A 17,653-nucleotide genomic window follows, 5' to 3' on the forward strand; every position below is an offset into this window, starting at 1 on the left:
AAATATCCTGATATATTGCAAAGTCCACAGACACTTCAAAACTGTTTCCTAGCAGAGAGCATAATCGGTTTGTGACAAAACAACTGTTTATCATCTGATGAATACATGAATAAATTTGGTGAATTCTACAAATTTGAACCTATTTAGTTAAGTCAATTTTTACAAAAAAAAAAGTGTCGAAACAGTGCCCTCCTTTAAGTAAATGGATACTATACGTAAGTTGCTGAGATTTACACATTCTTAAGCATGACACCTATTAAGTACAAAAAGAAAATGGTTTTGTACCTTTCCTGTACTGGCACTTTTTTTTTATTAATCAAAGACAGACTAGTGTCAGAGTTCTCTATATCACATTACTTCAGTGCAGAAATGAAGAACTTACACACCCTTATACGAAGAACTCCATCTTGACCCAAGTAGTTTGTTATACACAATCATGGTAATATGCAATGATCCTTCTTGGTAGAAGTGATGGCACCTGACTGTTATATTGGAAATGGGTTACTACCCATTGATACAACATATCAATGCTGTTTTCAACAAAATTGAAGAGCTTTCAGGACAAACTGGTGAAGAATTTATTAGTGAATAAACAAACTTCCTCTTTGTACATTTGTAGAAAATTTCATCTTCACTTTTCTATGACATGTAAAAGTTTTACTGACTGTGTTACATTTCCAATCAGTAAGAAAGATTTAAAAGTGACCATAGGAAAACTCCTGAAAGTTAAGTTGAACTTCCTAAAAGTTACTGACGGCCAAGCAAAAACTGAAGGAGGATTTTTTGTAAGTAAAAGTGGAAAGCAGAGGGGTGATGTTAATATACTTTTTTTTTTCTTTTTCAAGAGGACTACATAGTTTAGCCCATCATATACTTGCAGGAATTTGATAATCTGCCATTCAGATAATATGCCATGCACTTTACTGATGTTTCTATAGGCACTCAGAGCAAAAGAGAGCAGATCATTGCAATGCAGAAAGAGAAGCCTTTTTAAGAACTTTGGAGTGATTTTGAAGAGTATGGATAGCGTATCTTTAAGTATTTCACGACTATATTTAGCATCCCAAGCATTATAGTTAAAAATTAAATTAAAATCATGTGAGAAAAAAATGAGATGGAAGATTGAATGAATAAATAGGGAATGTTTGTTGTAATTGTTTTCCATAATTCCTTTGAAGCAATCATTCCTGCTGTATCTTCAGTTTGACTACTAAACCTATAATCCCAAAATGCATTGTTCATGCTCTTAACAGTATACACACACACACATGTGATATTAGAACAGCACAATTCTGATACTGAAATAAAGTATCATATGCCATGCCTTCTAATATGCTATTTCAAATGGTAAGCCTGGTATCTATGAAGAGATCTCAAGCTGAAGCATTTCCCAAGCTGGCTCCAAAAGAATAGATAACTTAGAAATCATAGCCCTGAAACCAACTGATATGAATATGTGAATCTCTCTCGAATGTAACATAATAAACATATTAAAAATTTAAAAAAGTATTTGAATTCAAAATACCTGAAAAACTAATGGCAGAAACACAGGTCATCCTTAGGGAATATCTGTAATCGCCCTCAGAATTTTAGTAAAGAAAAATACTAATAATTATTAAAAATACTTTATTACTTAAGTAGAAGGAGTCTAATTTATACAGATTAGCATTTATCAAAAAGAGGCTTTGGGAAAGACCTCCAAACATTACTCATCTGTTCTCCAAAAACCTAAAAAAGGAACCCTACTGAATATTATAAGAGAAGCAAGACTATACAGAATAATGCTACTGAACCAAACTTTTTCAAAAACAACTAACGAAGGGGAAAAACGAGCAAGTCTCATGGTTCCAACAGGACAAGCTGAATGGCTGGTCAATATCCTCCTGTAAACAGGCCTTTAAAATAAGAGAAAGCACAGCAAGGAAGAATATATTCGCGTGTTAAAGCAAACCTAAGATTTCATTTGAAAAAAGTCTCTGAAAGTGTGCTTACAAAAAAATTTAGGACAAAGCAGATTAATATATTCAGTTACCTCTATACTAAAATAACCTCTGTCTACATAGTCACCGAGGAAGAGGTATCTTGTGTTAGCAGGTGATCCTCCCACTTCAAACAGCTTCATTAGATCAAAGAACTGGCCATGAATATCACCACACACTGCAAGCAAAAAATTTGTTCAAATTAATTAAAAAAAAATCTCTAACAAAAAAGTTACTAAATTTATAGTTAAGTAAACAGCCACAAGATATTTCTAATAAAGAAAAAAAGGCAAGTATAAGCCAGGAATAGAATAAGTTTTTGGAGCTTTCCCCTCTGTCATTAAGATGCTGTTCTCTCTACCTATGACAACACTGCTAACAATCATATTTATGTCTAGCAGATTGTGGAAGATTTTTCGAGAGCTGCCAATGGACTGAGCATTCATGTCTTGAAGATCATCAGGAGTTGTTTACTGTCCTCCCCAACCCCTTAGGTATCTTTGCAAATTTTCCTTGGTACGTATACTTGGAAAGGGATTACAATGCTGTTCTGCAACAATTTGCTGCATCCGTATGGGACTGAAAAAAAGCAGGGAGTAGGTCTTTGTTCCTGAGTCAGACTAACATACTTTCAATATCATCATATCTTCTCTTTGCTCACTTATTTTTCTCCTTCAAATAACCACGTTCACTATTTCAACAGTATATTTTTCTTGTGTTTATAGAATATGAGACAGGACAAGATCAGTGGTCAGCAACCTGAGGCAGAAGTGCCAAAGACAGCGGATGGGAAGACTTCGAAGAGCATGCAGCAAAGCCAGGCATTCTCACAATTTAAGAAAAGCATATGGAAGAGACAACTGCTCCCAACTCCTCAATCCCATAGGAGTTCCCAGCCCAGCTGGAGTCAGGAGCTGCCTTCTTGCTTCTGCATGAGGTACTGCTGATAACAATCACCAGAAATTTGAGAGGCTGTGCCTTCTTCCATTGATGCAAAATGTCACTAATCATCTGACCAACAGCATCTTCTGCTTGTCAGTGTTTACCAGCAAATTTTGGGGGAAAAAATCTTTCTAATTTTTGAAAGAAATGTAGGATATGGCACACCACACTTTAAAGGTTGTCATTCCCTTGGAGCAGGCTATTTAGTCATCATGACCTATAAAATATTAGAATTTGTCCTCTTGTATATCACTTTTCTTCAGATCTCTGCTCAAACATTGCAGGAACTTTCCTTCTTTTTCCACTTCCAATTAACCATTAACTCAGGGTAACTCTTTGAATAAATCAGAATATAAAAATTCTAAATACATAGACAACACTGTTGTTTCGAGCCTGCTGGACCTCCAAAAAACTCTGAGTTCAGACAGTCACTTAATGGTGATTTTCTTAAAGAAAAATCAATAATAATCATGTACAATTTAAATGCTTTCATTTACACAATGTTAAAAAATTAAAGCAAGTTGATGCCCTAAAATAAACTTATGAGATACTAATTTTATATGGGTCCATTCTGAAGAAGAAAAACATATTCATATTAAAGACAATCTGACAATCTGTCAGTTTTATATCAAAATGAACCTGGTCCTATTGCATTAAACATGCAAAAACAAAACAAAACAAAAAAACCCCACAACTTATGTTACTTGCCAGTACTACTACCCTCACAAGAACACTGTTTAACATGCAACCGTTAGTCTCACCTGCACAGGAACTATAAAGGGTATTTCTCACTCAGAACTCCAGCTTAAAGTTATTTGCTTCAAACAACAGCAACTAGCTTCTCTTCACATATTTAGACTTCAGAATTATTAAATCTTCCCTTCTGAGCTCATTTTTCTATTCCAGGTAGCTATCTTTATTCCCACTTACAATATGACAAGAATTCGAAATCCGTAATTCATCTGCAGTTAACTACTTTCCCTTTTGTCATTATAATACCAATCCTACTAATTTTTTCCAAACAGGTTTAAACAGGTGCCTTTGTTATGTACAATACTGTGCAGTATATTTTTCAGACCAGTTGAGCAGTGTTAAAGAAATGCAATTTTGAGGGGAAATTCGGTCAGTTTATACAGAAATTTTATTTTAACAATTTAAGACAAACTTTACAACTGAAAAATCTGCTTTTTTAAATTTAGCTGTCAGTGAAACTAACTAGAAATATTACCTGTAATTGGAGCTTCAACTTCTATCATAGTTTTCTCCCTCCGTAATATTGCAGCACCCTCATTGATGATTCTAAGTGCAATTTCTTCATCCACTCGACCTTCCTTTATTAAGTGGTTCTTCAAAATGTCAACCCTGGGTTTTCCATCTGTGTCAAATACTTCTTCAGATGTCAAGCGATGTGTTGGTGGAAAAGGGACAGCTGAAATTTAAAGAGAAACACATAAATCACAACCATGTTATTTTAAAATTACACTCCATCTAGATGGAGAACTGATCCATCATGGAATAAGTGCTATCCAAAGTAGCATAAAGACTACCAAATTTGTCTTTCAATCCACAAGCTTGATGACATCAATAGTAACTGGATGGAATTGTGCCAAACAAGGAATTCTACCTTGTCCTATATGTATTGAACAAACTAATATCTGTAATATGCAAATTTGTAGAAACAATAAAACAGAGTTAGAAGGCGCAATAATATATATAACATTTGGAAGAGTCAAAACTGCTTTCGCACAGAGATGTCACATCTCTCAAATATACAGGGGTTCTCTGAAGGACTCAACAAGCATGGGGACACAGGATTTAATGCCTTTTGCAAGTCTGAGTGGATATTTGAAAAAGTTCATCGTCAAAGGCTCTTAAAACAAAACAAGCAGGGAAAGCATAAACAACTCGTCAAAGGACAAGAAATAAAAAGGAGGCAACAGCCAGCATCTGAAGAGGAAGAAGGTCACCTGGGTAGCCCCACAAAAGATCTGTGCTATTCAACACATTCATAAACTATACTGAAAAGGAGATAAGGTGTGGAGCGATACAGTTTGCTGATGACAGTAAGTATTCTGCACAATGAAGAATGAGACAGACTATGAAGAGCTACAGAAGAACTCCATACTACTGAATGGCTCAGCAAAAAAAGACACATTAAATATTGATAAATGTAAATTAATGCAGACAAGGAACCTTACATATAAAAAAATCACAGATTACAAACTTACTATTCAGAAGTAAGGTCTTTCATACAGTTCTAGGAAAACAGACAATACTCATAAGTCAAAAAAACCCTGAAAACTGAATGTTAAGAATTATTAGCAAAAGAATAGAAAACAAAAGAAGATTAGAAGAATTATGCTGCTGCATAAGTGCACTGCAGTTTTGGTTCCCAAATCTTATAAAGGGGAAAGAACAGTTAAAAAAATATTCAGAGAAGAATAACAAAGAAAATTAAAAAGTTAGAATGGTTTCTGCTACAAGAAATACTAAATAGACTAGGATTCTCCAGCCTAAAAACACGATAACTAAAGGGGTATTATAACAGAGGTCTATGACAGCATTAATGGGGAAGGTGAAAGGAGAGCAACTGTTCACTCTCTCTTCTGATAAAATAGGCATCATCAAATAAAACTAACAAGTACAAGGTCATAAGCTTTTGCTTTGCAACTATTAACTCCTACTACTGGGGAGAAAAAGAGGATCTCTTTATAGAGGAGGCCTCAAAAAGCAGGGCTGAACCCACTGTTTAATGATCCTACTTTGTGCAGTATGTCCCCCCCACCCACCCACCCACACAAAAAACCCTTGAAGCACAGAAAGGCGGCAGGATGGATTCTGCCGGTTTGAAGTCCTGTCAAACCACAGATTAAGCAGGAGAACAAATCCATATCACCAGAAAACCTTGCAACTTTGGGGAGTCTCCAACATCGCCATTCTGGGCAGAGGTTCCTTCATTAAGCTTGTTCACCTTATTTTCCTGTTGCACTGTCTCCAAAAGTTAAGCTACGCGCAAAGGCTGTCGCCGCCTGGGAGCTGACGGGCAGTATCAGAAGCCGGCCCTGGCCCAGGGTCGGGAGCAGCCCAGGGCTCCCGCCTCCCGCAGCGGGGGAGCAGGCGAGAGGTCTGCGGCTGGGGAGCACCTCTCTTACACAGACCTCACTTGCTGCCCTTAACAGCCGAGTGAGTACTTGCTTCTTAGCCGAGATCATTTTGACAGAAGTGCGTTAGGGAATGATGTACACATACAGTTATGCTGAAAGACGTGTGAGGGCAGTAACCTTCGGCAAAATGGGACTGCTAACCTCCCACCCAGGCTCAGCAGCTGCCGAGACAGCACATCTGACTGCAGCCTACATGAAGGCAAACAGTGGCAACTCCGTTGCTGCACAGATGAAATACACACACAGCATATGGAAGAAGAGGATGCAGCAAATTCCCACATAGCATTGCATCAAAATATCATCACGCTCATACATGATTACAGGAAATAAAACTTATCTGAAAAAAATATATACAAACTGGTATCAAAAAAATGAAATAAAAGAGTAGAAGAATCAAAACCATTCAATTTCTCTCCATTTAAATATTAAATATATTAAAATATTACTAAAAATGTCAGAAAAAGAAAAACAACACTGGGGAGAAACATATCTACTTAAAGATAAGAACAGCTAGCAGTATGAATACACCTGTAGCTAGATTATTCACACTGTACTTTCTTACTCTCCAAAGTTAAACTTTACATTCCAAAATTAATGCTTAAACACTAAAATATTTGCACTGACTTCATTTAACTTGGCTTCTGGATTAGTAGCAACACATTGCCACCCTTCTGTCTTATACAAGAATAAAAATACACCAATGAAGCAACTGATGCATAAATCACTTACAAATATTGACTGAATAAAATTCCATTTGAATACAAAGACGTTCTTTAGAATATAAACTGCAGAATTGTCTTATAAATGCTCCGAAATAGAAAGAAGCTGAAAAACTTGCCTTGACATTAAACAGTTGTGAAACAAATATGACATTTTGGTTTGGGGCATAAAATATTTTACTAACATAGAAAAGAAATGGCATGCCTTTCCTTCCAGTCTTCTGTAGTAATCAGTCAGGTTTCATTTGGAAGTGCTAAAATCCCATGTAGTCCAACTGTTAATAAACTCAGTGTACTTAAGAAATCAAAACCAACCACTTTCATTCCATGCAAAACAATTGTTTAAAAACATAAATCTGACTCTGAAAAGACAAAGCCATTGTTTCAACACGACAATTTATCTATTGAATTTTTAGAAGAATTTAATTATGACCACACAAGCCTTAATTCTAGTAGTCACTTGACTTGACTTTCCAGCCTTCATATTCTCTTAACAGTATTTTCTGCATTATTTGGAAATTCACATTAATCTGTACATAATTTATTTTTAGACAATTTCTTTCTTTTTCCTTTCTTAACACAGTATTTCTACCACAAGGAACAAACCCACTCCACATAACAAACTGCAAATTAATTCAACATTAGACACTAGACATTAGACATTAGGCACTAGATAAGTGCCTTTGTTTCTTTTCTCGACATGTTTTGATAGGAATGGATTTGATGACTGGATTCTGCATTAGTGCCGGGTTACTAACCTGAGCCTATTACTGTTTAACAGCACCGAGAATTAGAGTGATGCTTTCAATAGTTCTGAAAGCACCTGAGAGAGGAACGCTGCCAACTTCCAACATACAGATGGGGAAACCGAGAAATAAAAAACTTGAGAAGTGAACTTACAAAAGTCACAAGACACACCAGTTACAAAGTCTGACAGAAAAGCTATCCTTGCCATTTCAAGTCAGTACCAAAGGCAGCAGGCCCGAGTACCCAAATGTACACATTGTGAGGGTACATGTACGAATGCACACAGCTCACAAAGTGAGTTGATAGCTGAGAAAGTCAGCAGGAAAAAATAGGGAAGTCAGGCCTGTTTGCAGACGTCAGATTGTCCGGGACCTGAGAATCTGAAGTGCCCTGTGAAGCAGGATGAGGATCTTCCTGTTGCATAAAATTCTTCTTCTGCTGATTTTCTCTGGATTAATCACAAGCACCACTGATCTGTCAAGCCCTATTTGTTTCATTAGGCCAAAGAACCTGAAGGGAAAGTTGCCTGTGTGGGCACACTGGAAATGAAGGAGCTCAGAAACAGTTGCAAGGAAGATAATTCTCCAATTGCTCCAACTGACATCGCTCATTTTGGAATACAATTTTGATCAGTCTTTTTACCAAGTCTTATGCACAAGCTCTATCATTTATTTTTATGCTCTCATCAGGATTGGAAGATACCACTGAACCTAAACTTGGGGGGAGGGGTGGTTAGCTTCATTTGTTTAGGAAATAAAGGGTGAAAATGTACTGTCTGCACATATTTGTGTGTCCTCCACATCTCATTCTTTTCCTATCAGTAACTTAACTCACGGGCTGACTGACAGACAGGTAAAGGTCTCTAAAGCAATCGAGTTCATGAAAGGTTATAAAAGCAGGCAGCCCCTTTGAGGAGATGGGCCCACGACTGCCTTCAGCAATGCAAAGTTGAGCTCATTTTTTATGATACACCAGACAATTCAGGCGGGAGATCTCTCCTGCTCTAATTGTTCCAAAAGCATTAGAGATCACACCGGCCCAGAACCAAAGTCAACCAACACAAGACACAGTTTTGCAGGAATTGTGCTTCATTCATTCTCATGCTATTCCTAGATAATGATCTTAAATGAAAGATGATCCTTTTTTTTTCTTTTTGGAGAAGATTTTTTGGTGAGATAGGGGATGGGGTAGAGAATGGTCCATGGAGGTGACCAGCTGATCTTCCCTCTCTTATTTGCTAATCATTACTGATTAACTGTATGGTTACTGATGGCTGCAGAACTTAGAAGGACAAAGTTGATTTCCTCTTTATGAGATTTTGGAAATACTGAAAGGGTTTTAAACATACAGTAGATGAAATTTCCTTCCCTTAGTGAAGTTCTTATGTCCAAGTAATTTATTTCTGATCAGATTCTTACAAAACTGAATTCTGCCTATTTTAACTAGCTATAGCTTTGAGTACATCTGACAAGTTACATTTTCTGTGAGGCTATAAAAACAGATGTTTCCATCCATTGTCTGGAAAGAACTGTATCAAATTCTTTGAATTAATATAGTTAGGAAGATTATACATCAAATGAAAAATTCTGTATTTCCAGGGGTTATCCATAATGTCCCAAAATCATGAGTGGCAGTATCCAAAACAGCCAAGCATCTGTAAAGTTGTATCAGTCTCATGGAAAAACTGAATTTTTAAAATGAGTTAAGTTTAATAAAATCCTTTTCATGTCATACATGTATTTTCCTATTGCTCAAGAAGGATTTTTTTTCAGAATAATCTTTGGGGAAGACAGCATAAAACACCACTAAGGATTTAAACTGCAACACTGAATTGGAATGAAACAGCAACACTTACTATAAAAACTGTTACTTTGTATTCTATACTTTAATTATTGTCTCAACAATAGTCGACATTGTATTAAAGCTCATATCATTGGAAAATACTACAAATAATGTCATTTAATAGGTTAAGGATGATAATTTTTGAAGCACATAGACAATTTCTGCAAACTAATGGGTTTAATTAAACATTTGATGAAGTAGTAATAGAAGAGTATAGCCTAAGGAAAAAGAATTGCAGCATGATACGTTCCAAGACAGAAATATAATCCATGTTTCAAAATCTTTGTGCAAAACCTGGGCTCTGGGGACTGTAACGGAATGGTAATTAAGAGGAATTACCCTAAGGAAATAATATGATATTGGTCATTAAAAGATTCCCTTCTTCCATTCCCAACAAAAACAAGCAATAGACAAGCATCTGGAGATGAATGTCTAAAGCAGTACACACTGCAATACAAAATGACCGAGACTATATCCTATTAGTAAAGGAATAGATCTTATTAACAAAGGTAACATGCATCATAATTTACAACAACATACAGGCTTTTCTAAAACAAACTGCTGTTTACTAGTCAAAATTAATTTAAAAAAAATTAAATCTGTTGCTTATGTTACCTATAGCTATTTCAAGTATATTGATTCAAAAATTTAAACACTAATGCTGAAAAAGACCCAGTGAGTAGCTTTTGGGTTCTGCTAACAGAAAGGTTGTCATGGTTTTTATTACTATTCATACGCATTTCTGAAGAGGAAAAAATAGATCTTTCCTTTATACTGCAGCACTACTTAAAACAGAGATATCAAAAGCAAAACCTAGAAACCTAATTCTACCCACAGACTTCCTATGAGCCTCTGAGCACATTTATACTTTACAATAAAGCATGTTATAAAGATCCAAAAGTTAGCATCAATCTGAATGAATACATTCATAGTACATTGCAATAAGGTTCAGAAGCAGAAAAACTGCATTAGCATGGCACCTTACCCAATATAATAATCCCAACTGAGGGGTGCAGTGTGGCAACTAACACGCACACGCCACCTCCAGACCCAAAGCAGATCTCACAGTGCCTAGTAACTGAATGCAACAGTAGCTGTTAATAGAACGTAAAATGTAGATACTGTAAAGGTAAACCACACTGATATAAGCCTATTTTAACAACCTTGGCTAAATCTGGCTTGTATCAGAAACACCCTGTTGGAACAGGTTCCTGAAATAAGATGAGAACAAGACCCCTAGATTAACGGTAGGAAAAAGTATCAGGGAGTCACTGCACAAGGCATTCTGCTTCCACAAACAAAATACTTGATGCTCTTTGTATCTTAAAATTTAAATAATTCTTTTCTCTCTCCCACAGAAAGGAAATTGGCCATTTTTGTCTACAGTCAGGACCCCATGACATGTTCCATGAACTCAGCTTTGGCTGCAAAACTGCGCTCAGCACCCCAATTTTCATTTTCTGTTTTAATAGTGTTTTTGGTTTCACAGACATAGTCTCAGTTCACATTACCAAGGCTACTGAACAGACATTGTATTTATACTGAATTTCCCAATTTAACACAAGCAAAGAATTTTTTTTGTTTTGGGGATAGGTATACATGAAACAGTATATAATGTTTGTCTCTGCAAAATGATGTCATATATTAATACAAGGACAGTGTTCTGTAAAAAGACAGGCTATTATCAGTCATTTTGTCAGCACGCTTATTACCACAGTAGTCCCCAAAATGCTGGGGGTTTGGTTGGTTGGGGGGTTTGAGGTGGGGTGTGTGTTTGGTTTTAAATGCACTTTTGATTATTTATTGGCACTCAGTAGAAGCAAGAAGCCTAACTCCCAGCAAATCCTTTCGATCTGTCCCCAGATTTTTCACCTCTCTATGCCAACGTCTATAAAGAACAAAGAAACGTAGCATCCATGACTGCTATGAAGACAGAATATGTCAAATTATTCTTTTGCGTTTGGCAAGACAGATTTGAAAAGAAATTTCATAAAGACTTCACCGATGGTCTATGGACCAGCAACCTTGAAAATACTTGTTTAGCACAAAAACACAGAAGCATCTACTTGAATGAGAAAGTTAGAATCAATAGTTGTCGAAAGGCATGGGTTGCCCTATTCATACCAAACAAGACAGCACAGATCCTGCAAAGGCAGTTTCTTGCAGATTATGGCATTTTCCCCAAATGTCACAAAAATTATCCCTTTACTCAAATTTCTTTAAATGCATGACACTTGCTGCAATGTCAAACATTCTAAAAGCAAGGAAAAACCTCAAATAAAAATGTGTTGATATGCCTAATATGCCATGTTGTGCTCATATTTTATGCTGTGCATATAATTTTTCTATTAACTTAGTAGATGTTTCTGTAAGGTTCTCTCAGGAAAAATGTAAGTACTTTCTGAAAAAGTACTTAAGGATACCCATCCCATTAAAATGGACATAGTGTGTTATACCACAAGACTATTTAGTGCCTAAACACATCTCTGGCGCAGGTGGATACATAGGTCTTTCCCTCAGTATACTCCCTGCTTCCCAAAACTCAATGGTTTCAGGATTTCCTCTGGAGCCCTAAGTTTCATTCAGACCATGATGTTTATGATCACTGATGGACTATCTTTCACCAGTATGTCCAGACCTGCACTAGATGCTTTTATACTTTTTGCCTCCACTGCATCCTGTTGCTATGAATTCCAGAATTTTCATTACTCTTACTATATGAAGTACTTCACTTTTCCTTTATATCCAGTTCTGTAAAAACTCATTTAGTGCTGCTTTTCTCCTTCTCACGGGAAGATAAAAAGAGCAGTTGTTTCCTATTCATCTTTTCCATTAGATACTATTCATGATGCATCTAACTCTACCCCTATCCAGCTATCACTTTTCTAAGTCACAGAGTCCTGACCTTTTCAGTTTCACCTTGCAGGGAAGCCACTCTGTGCCTCCAACCGTGTCTTTTCTGTACTGTTTCTAGTTCTAAGATACAGTACATTATAGATAAAGGATATCAGAAAGTGGACCAAAATTACATGCCGCTGTTCAAGATGTACATACAACACAAGACATATATAACAGCATGATAGTGTTTTCTCCTTTATTCTAAATTGATCTTCAAATAATGCCCAAGTTCCTATCAGCCTGTTTGACACCCACTGAGCTAACATTTTCAGAATACTATCCATACTGACCCTAATGTTTCTTTCCTGTTCACACCACTCTGTATATTTAAGCAAGGTCAAGGTTTAAGCAAGGCCTTACAGAGTCTTACTATTCCGCCTTTATCAGCACAGTATCTCCTACAACTTCATTGCCCAGCCACTCAGTCCAATAAAACCCTTCTGAAACATCCCTGGAAGTTTACTACCCTGAGTAAGTGTTATTATTTCACTGTTCACTCTGTTTTCTAAATAATTTATGAATACATTTAAAGAGCACAGATTCCAGATACCAACCTCCCTCAACCATGGAAGATTATTACGTATTCACATCCTTTCTTTCCTAATCAATTTTGATCCAGAAGACCTTTCCTCTTTTAGCATGACTGCTTACTTTAGCAGCTCTGACGGGGGAACCTGATGAATAGTTTTGTCTGGATCAGCCAGCTCACTGGCTCCTCCAAAGAATTTTAACAGTTTCTGTTGGCTTCCTTCTATGAAAACTGTACCAGCTTTTCTTTTATGCGCTATATTCCTCCAGGGATGTATTTAGTCCACTCTTTCTTACAACTGCTATGATTTTCCTTAAGTTAAACTTACAGCTCTCCAGTTCAATCTGGAGCTTTTTCTAAAATGCTGCTATGCTCCATTTCTCAGACTCAGAAGATGAGTTAAGCCAGAGGCTATGGAAAACAGATCAGCAATTTTGCACCCAAAAAAGCCAAAGAATTCCTTTAGAGGCACTAGACAAATATCTTCCAGTCCTGGGATATACTTTTTTTTTAACATTCATTGCGTTGATATGTTCTACAACCACTTACACTTCAAACAGACAGTTCCTCAGTCCCATTCAGCAAAAAACTTGACTCCTGTGTGAAAGAGTCCTCTTACACAGTAAACACACGTGCAAGTAGCTGCCAGCTTTTTCTGCTCTGGCCCTGCCTTCCCAAACCCCAACTGCCAATGGGCCCTGCTGAAACTGCCACAGGCTTTTGTTTAGAGGTTTTTTCTTTTCACTCCCTCTCACCATCCTCTCAAAAAAAAGTGAAAAAAGTTCAAGGCCAAACACTAATTTGTCAGAATTCAGTCCATTCCATTTTCCTTCCCAAAACAAAACTGTGATTTTTTTTTTGAAGCATGACCTTTTAACGTTCTCTTTACTTTGCTGCTTTTTTATGTCATTTTAAAATAATTTATGATCAGTAGCATAAATGCACTCTAAGTCCACCATATTTTTAAAACAATCTTCATGCTGCCTATATGTATTTATCCTTTTAGTTGTTTAACTGGATTCCATGTTTTAAAATTAAATACTACAATGACTTCATTTTCTCCTACATGTATGTCACTGTTAGGGAGCAGCTATTAGTATCTTAAAATAAGATCCTGCTCAAGGATAAATGAGTTGCTTCTCTTCAGGATTCTCTGAATTGTTGTTTCAAGAAGCTATCGTTTAACATGTAAAACCACTGCTTGCCAATCACACCTTACCATGACTTCTGCCCAAATAGCAAAGGGATACTGAAGTCTCCCATGTCCAAAAGAACAAGATATCATCTTCAGAATTCATCAAAAAATGTCCATTAGCTCAGCAGGACAAAATACTGTGGATTACATCCCAAAGCCTTGTAACATAGAGCAGGCAGAAGTGCTATGCCAGGAAGGACACTATTTCAAGTACATCTTTGCAGTGTAGCTACTCACAGCTTGGTCCGACAAGCCCAAGTGCTTTTCACTCAAATTAAAGCCAGTGAAGGTTCCTCCATGTCAGTGAAAAGTACTTTGCTGCAATGTAGTGGAACAGTTGCTTCAATAGACAAGATACAATATACTGACAAATTTAAAGTATGAGAATCATACGTGCACTCAAAGGTCAAGTAAACTGATTGAAGTCAGGTAATTACCACAAAAAAAGTCAAAAGAATCAGATATGACAGTTAAATACCATTGGCAGTCAAAAAAAAAGAGCTTTTTTCTGTAATTCTGACAGAACATAATAGAGGAAAATGCTATCTTTCATAAGACAGTAAAACACTAGGCATCATTGTTCAAAGATGAATAGGTCACCTTAGAAAACAGTGAATTATGAGGACAGGTACTTTCCTTATCTCTGTTTAAAAAATACAGTAACAGAAGCCCTGCCACAAGACACTTTTCAGGAACTGAATGCCACACATTGACTTCAGATATTAAAATTTCATAGCTAAGCATTAATTTATAGGAAATTCCACAAGCACAAATTACTTGGACACAATTTAACTGAGCCATGAAAGGAGAAAATCTGAGCTTTTTATGTCCTTTAATAAAAGCAATCAATGCTCTGTGATGATACAATTTATATTTGGGAAGGCATGCCAGACTAATACAGCTAGATTGTACACACAGCATATTTAAAGCCACCATTATGCTTGTTATCTTTATGTCTAATGTGAACATTATACTTGATAATGTTTCAGATATTTTTCTAGATATATACATCTCTCACCAATGGCTAAATATACAGGTCAAAATATAATGGGGGACATTCCCTACTTGCTATCCTACCTTATTAGGAAAGATCAGTTACTGATGATACAATAATTTAACCACTTTTTCTTGGGTGACCATTTCTTGCCCATTTCTGCCAACATATATTATTTGTAGTGAAAGATTTCATGTCTCATGGTTTCTCATTTCTCATAGTCTCTATTATTTTTCCATTCTTCCAAGAAATAAAGAAGAAGAAAACAAAGGTATAATAAAAGTGATAGATGAAACAATACAAATACCGGCTTTGTCCAAATCTTTTTTCTTCTTCCTTTTTTCTTTACTTCAGAAACTGGCTAGCCCTCCCAAAAGCAAACATTAGGTCCCAATTTCACATTCCCTCCCAAAAAGATCTAGCACTTGCAGAGCATGAAAACTGACATATGAACCAATACTCTACACAGACGCACCAGATAACATACCGCATTCTGCTTCTAAGTTCTGTGGCTATTCTCAAGGACCTGAGACATTATAAATAGAAGAGCTCAGCAAGGGGAGATGGAAAGCCTGGGTGCCCCCAACGTATTTTAGCCTTAGAACAGGGGTAGCAGCACACACACACACACACACAAAACAAAAACCAAAAACCAAAAAACTATTTTCCTATAGTAGATCACATTGAACAAAATAAAGACAAAAAAAAACTTAAAAAGAATCGCAACAATTTACTCCAGTAAATGAGTCTGTTACTAACTATTAATAAATAACCTGATATTTAAGAAAAAAAGCAGTGATTTGTACTATAATTCATAAGCACTACAGAAGTTATAAAGACATTATTCAACCATTTAAACTGTTGTCTTACTGCTTCTCCAGCACACCTGGTCTACACATGTCCAGTCAAAAGCAGAAGGCTCAGCTATTTTAAGAGAGTATCACATCTGTAATCTCTATATCTGAAGATACGTATCATATCTGTATCGCCACATCTGCAATATCATACAAAACTTAAGAGCACAATGAACATTTTTTGGTACATGGGACGTAACATAGTTGTCACATTTTAACATGGTTTCCACAAATGTATTTGCGTTGCATAGATACTCCTACTCAGCACTGGCATAACCTGCAATCTTGCACCCCAGGGTAGTTGCCTAGAAAAATATTTCAAACTGCACTGCACCTCATGGGGAAAAAAAAATTTGTTCTTCATACCAAGAACAGAGGCAGCTTGGCATAGCTGTCCAGGCTTTCCACAGAAACCAGTGATTCAGCACGATAGGTATGGAAAGGACAGATCAACGGAACAAACAGCAAAATGCTGCTGTATGAACATTTAACCAGCTTTAATAACCAGTTGTAATTATGCCCAAAGAAGATATCGAAGTCTGATTACTGCTACAATAGTTCTATATCCTGCACACCCAGGTTCAAAGAAATACTATAACCCCAGGCTGTAATCTCATTAAAATGAAGTCTTAACTATGATTTTTAGCAACCAGATGAATAGGTCACAATTAACTAGCTGAATTATTAAGTATTTGGAAATCAGCAGGTTCTCCAGTGCTCTCTAAAGTATATACTCACTTACCATTAGTTCTCTTGAACTGTTTGAAGAACTTAAAATGATTTGTTATAACAAATTGCTATAAAGGTAAAAAAAATACAACAAGCCTAAGCACTGTATATTATAATATCTTTACATCAACGGCACTAATTCATACAAGCTTCTAAGAGACTAGCTGTAACATTTTCTATTTTTACTTTTAAAATTTGTTCAAACAAATCAACAGGTTAAGCAATCCAAAATGCGTAAGAACTTACTGTGAGTAAAGGTTTCCAGCATACTGGAAAACATGCTGATTTCCAAAACATACTATGGGGTTCCAAAGCTTTAATTAAGACCTGCTGAAGACAAAGATATCCTTTTCATTTCTCAAGATTCCATATTAGATAAAAAGTTGGATGAATAGATCCCCATTCCTTTGAATTCAGTTAGACCATGTGTTCCTAGGAATGTCAACCATAAAAACAAACCGCTTTGTATATAACCACAAATTTCAAACTACACAGGCCGGCTATTACAAATCAACGCCCATACTGCCACTGCCAAATACAGCTTTCAAGAATAAAATAATTTTTTTATTATCTGTAATTTGAGTAAATAAGAACTAGATGATTCTTTAAAGCATTACCTATGCTACCCTTTTAATTAACAGTTTAGATCTAATGAATGTATCTTGGAACACTGTGTTGGCAAAGGCTTATTTTCCCCACAGATGCTGGAAGACAGAGGCTTGATGCGCTCTGAAGCAAGGATGTCGTGTTTCACAGCATCTGGGTCACAAGACCACCTGAGTTTTACACAGCCACAGCTACTTAGGCATATGTGGCCGTTCCTTCTAAGCAGCGTGACACTTGACTTTAAAGCCTTCCCACGAGACTACGACGCCAAGAAAGGCCACGAAAAAACAGATGAAGGTGAATTTTCTCCTCGGGACTGGAAAGCTGAGCGCGACGGCCGATGGAAAAGGAGGCGGCAGCTGGCCGCCGCCTGCCCCTCGGCGCTGCCAGCACCCGCGGCTGCAGCGACCCGCAGCCCCCGCACAGGAGCCGGCGCGGCAGGTGCGGGCACCTCC

General features: G+C 36.8%; 1 protein-coding gene across 5 annotated transcripts in view; it reads right to left on the reverse strand.

Annotated features, from left to right (window-relative positions):
- Positions 1 to 16,938, reverse strand: part of PPP3CB (protein phosphatase 3 catalytic subunit beta) — a 53,329-nt gene extending 36,391 nt beyond the window's left edge. For 4 of the 5 annotated variants that reach the window (XM_026055787.1, XM_026055785.1, XM_026055786.1 and 1 more), the window contains exons 1-3: positions 16,839 to 16,938; positions 4,150 to 4,350; positions 2,033 to 2,157 (exon numbers count right to left, since the gene is read on the reverse strand). In XM_026055787.1, coding sequence (XP_025911572.1) covers positions 2,033 to 2,157; positions 4,150 to 4,350; positions 16,839 to 16,872 — 360 coding nt within the window. In that variant the 5' untranslated portion in view covers positions 16,873 to 16,938. The remainder of the gene's footprint in view (positions 1 to 2,032; positions 2,158 to 4,149; positions 4,351 to 16,838) is intronic. The other variant, XR_003251910.1, reaches the window with a different exon arrangement.
- Between the last annotated feature and the right edge of the window lie 715 nt (positions 16,939 to 17,653).

The sequence above is a fragment of the Apteryx rowi genome, unplaced genomic scaffold (assembly GCF_003343035.1).
Source record: "Apteryx rowi isolate R43461 unplaced genomic scaffold, aptRow1 scaffold_126, whole genome shotgun sequence".
Lineage (NCBI taxonomy): Eukaryota > Metazoa > Chordata > Aves > Apterygiformes > Apterygidae > Apteryx > Apteryx rowi.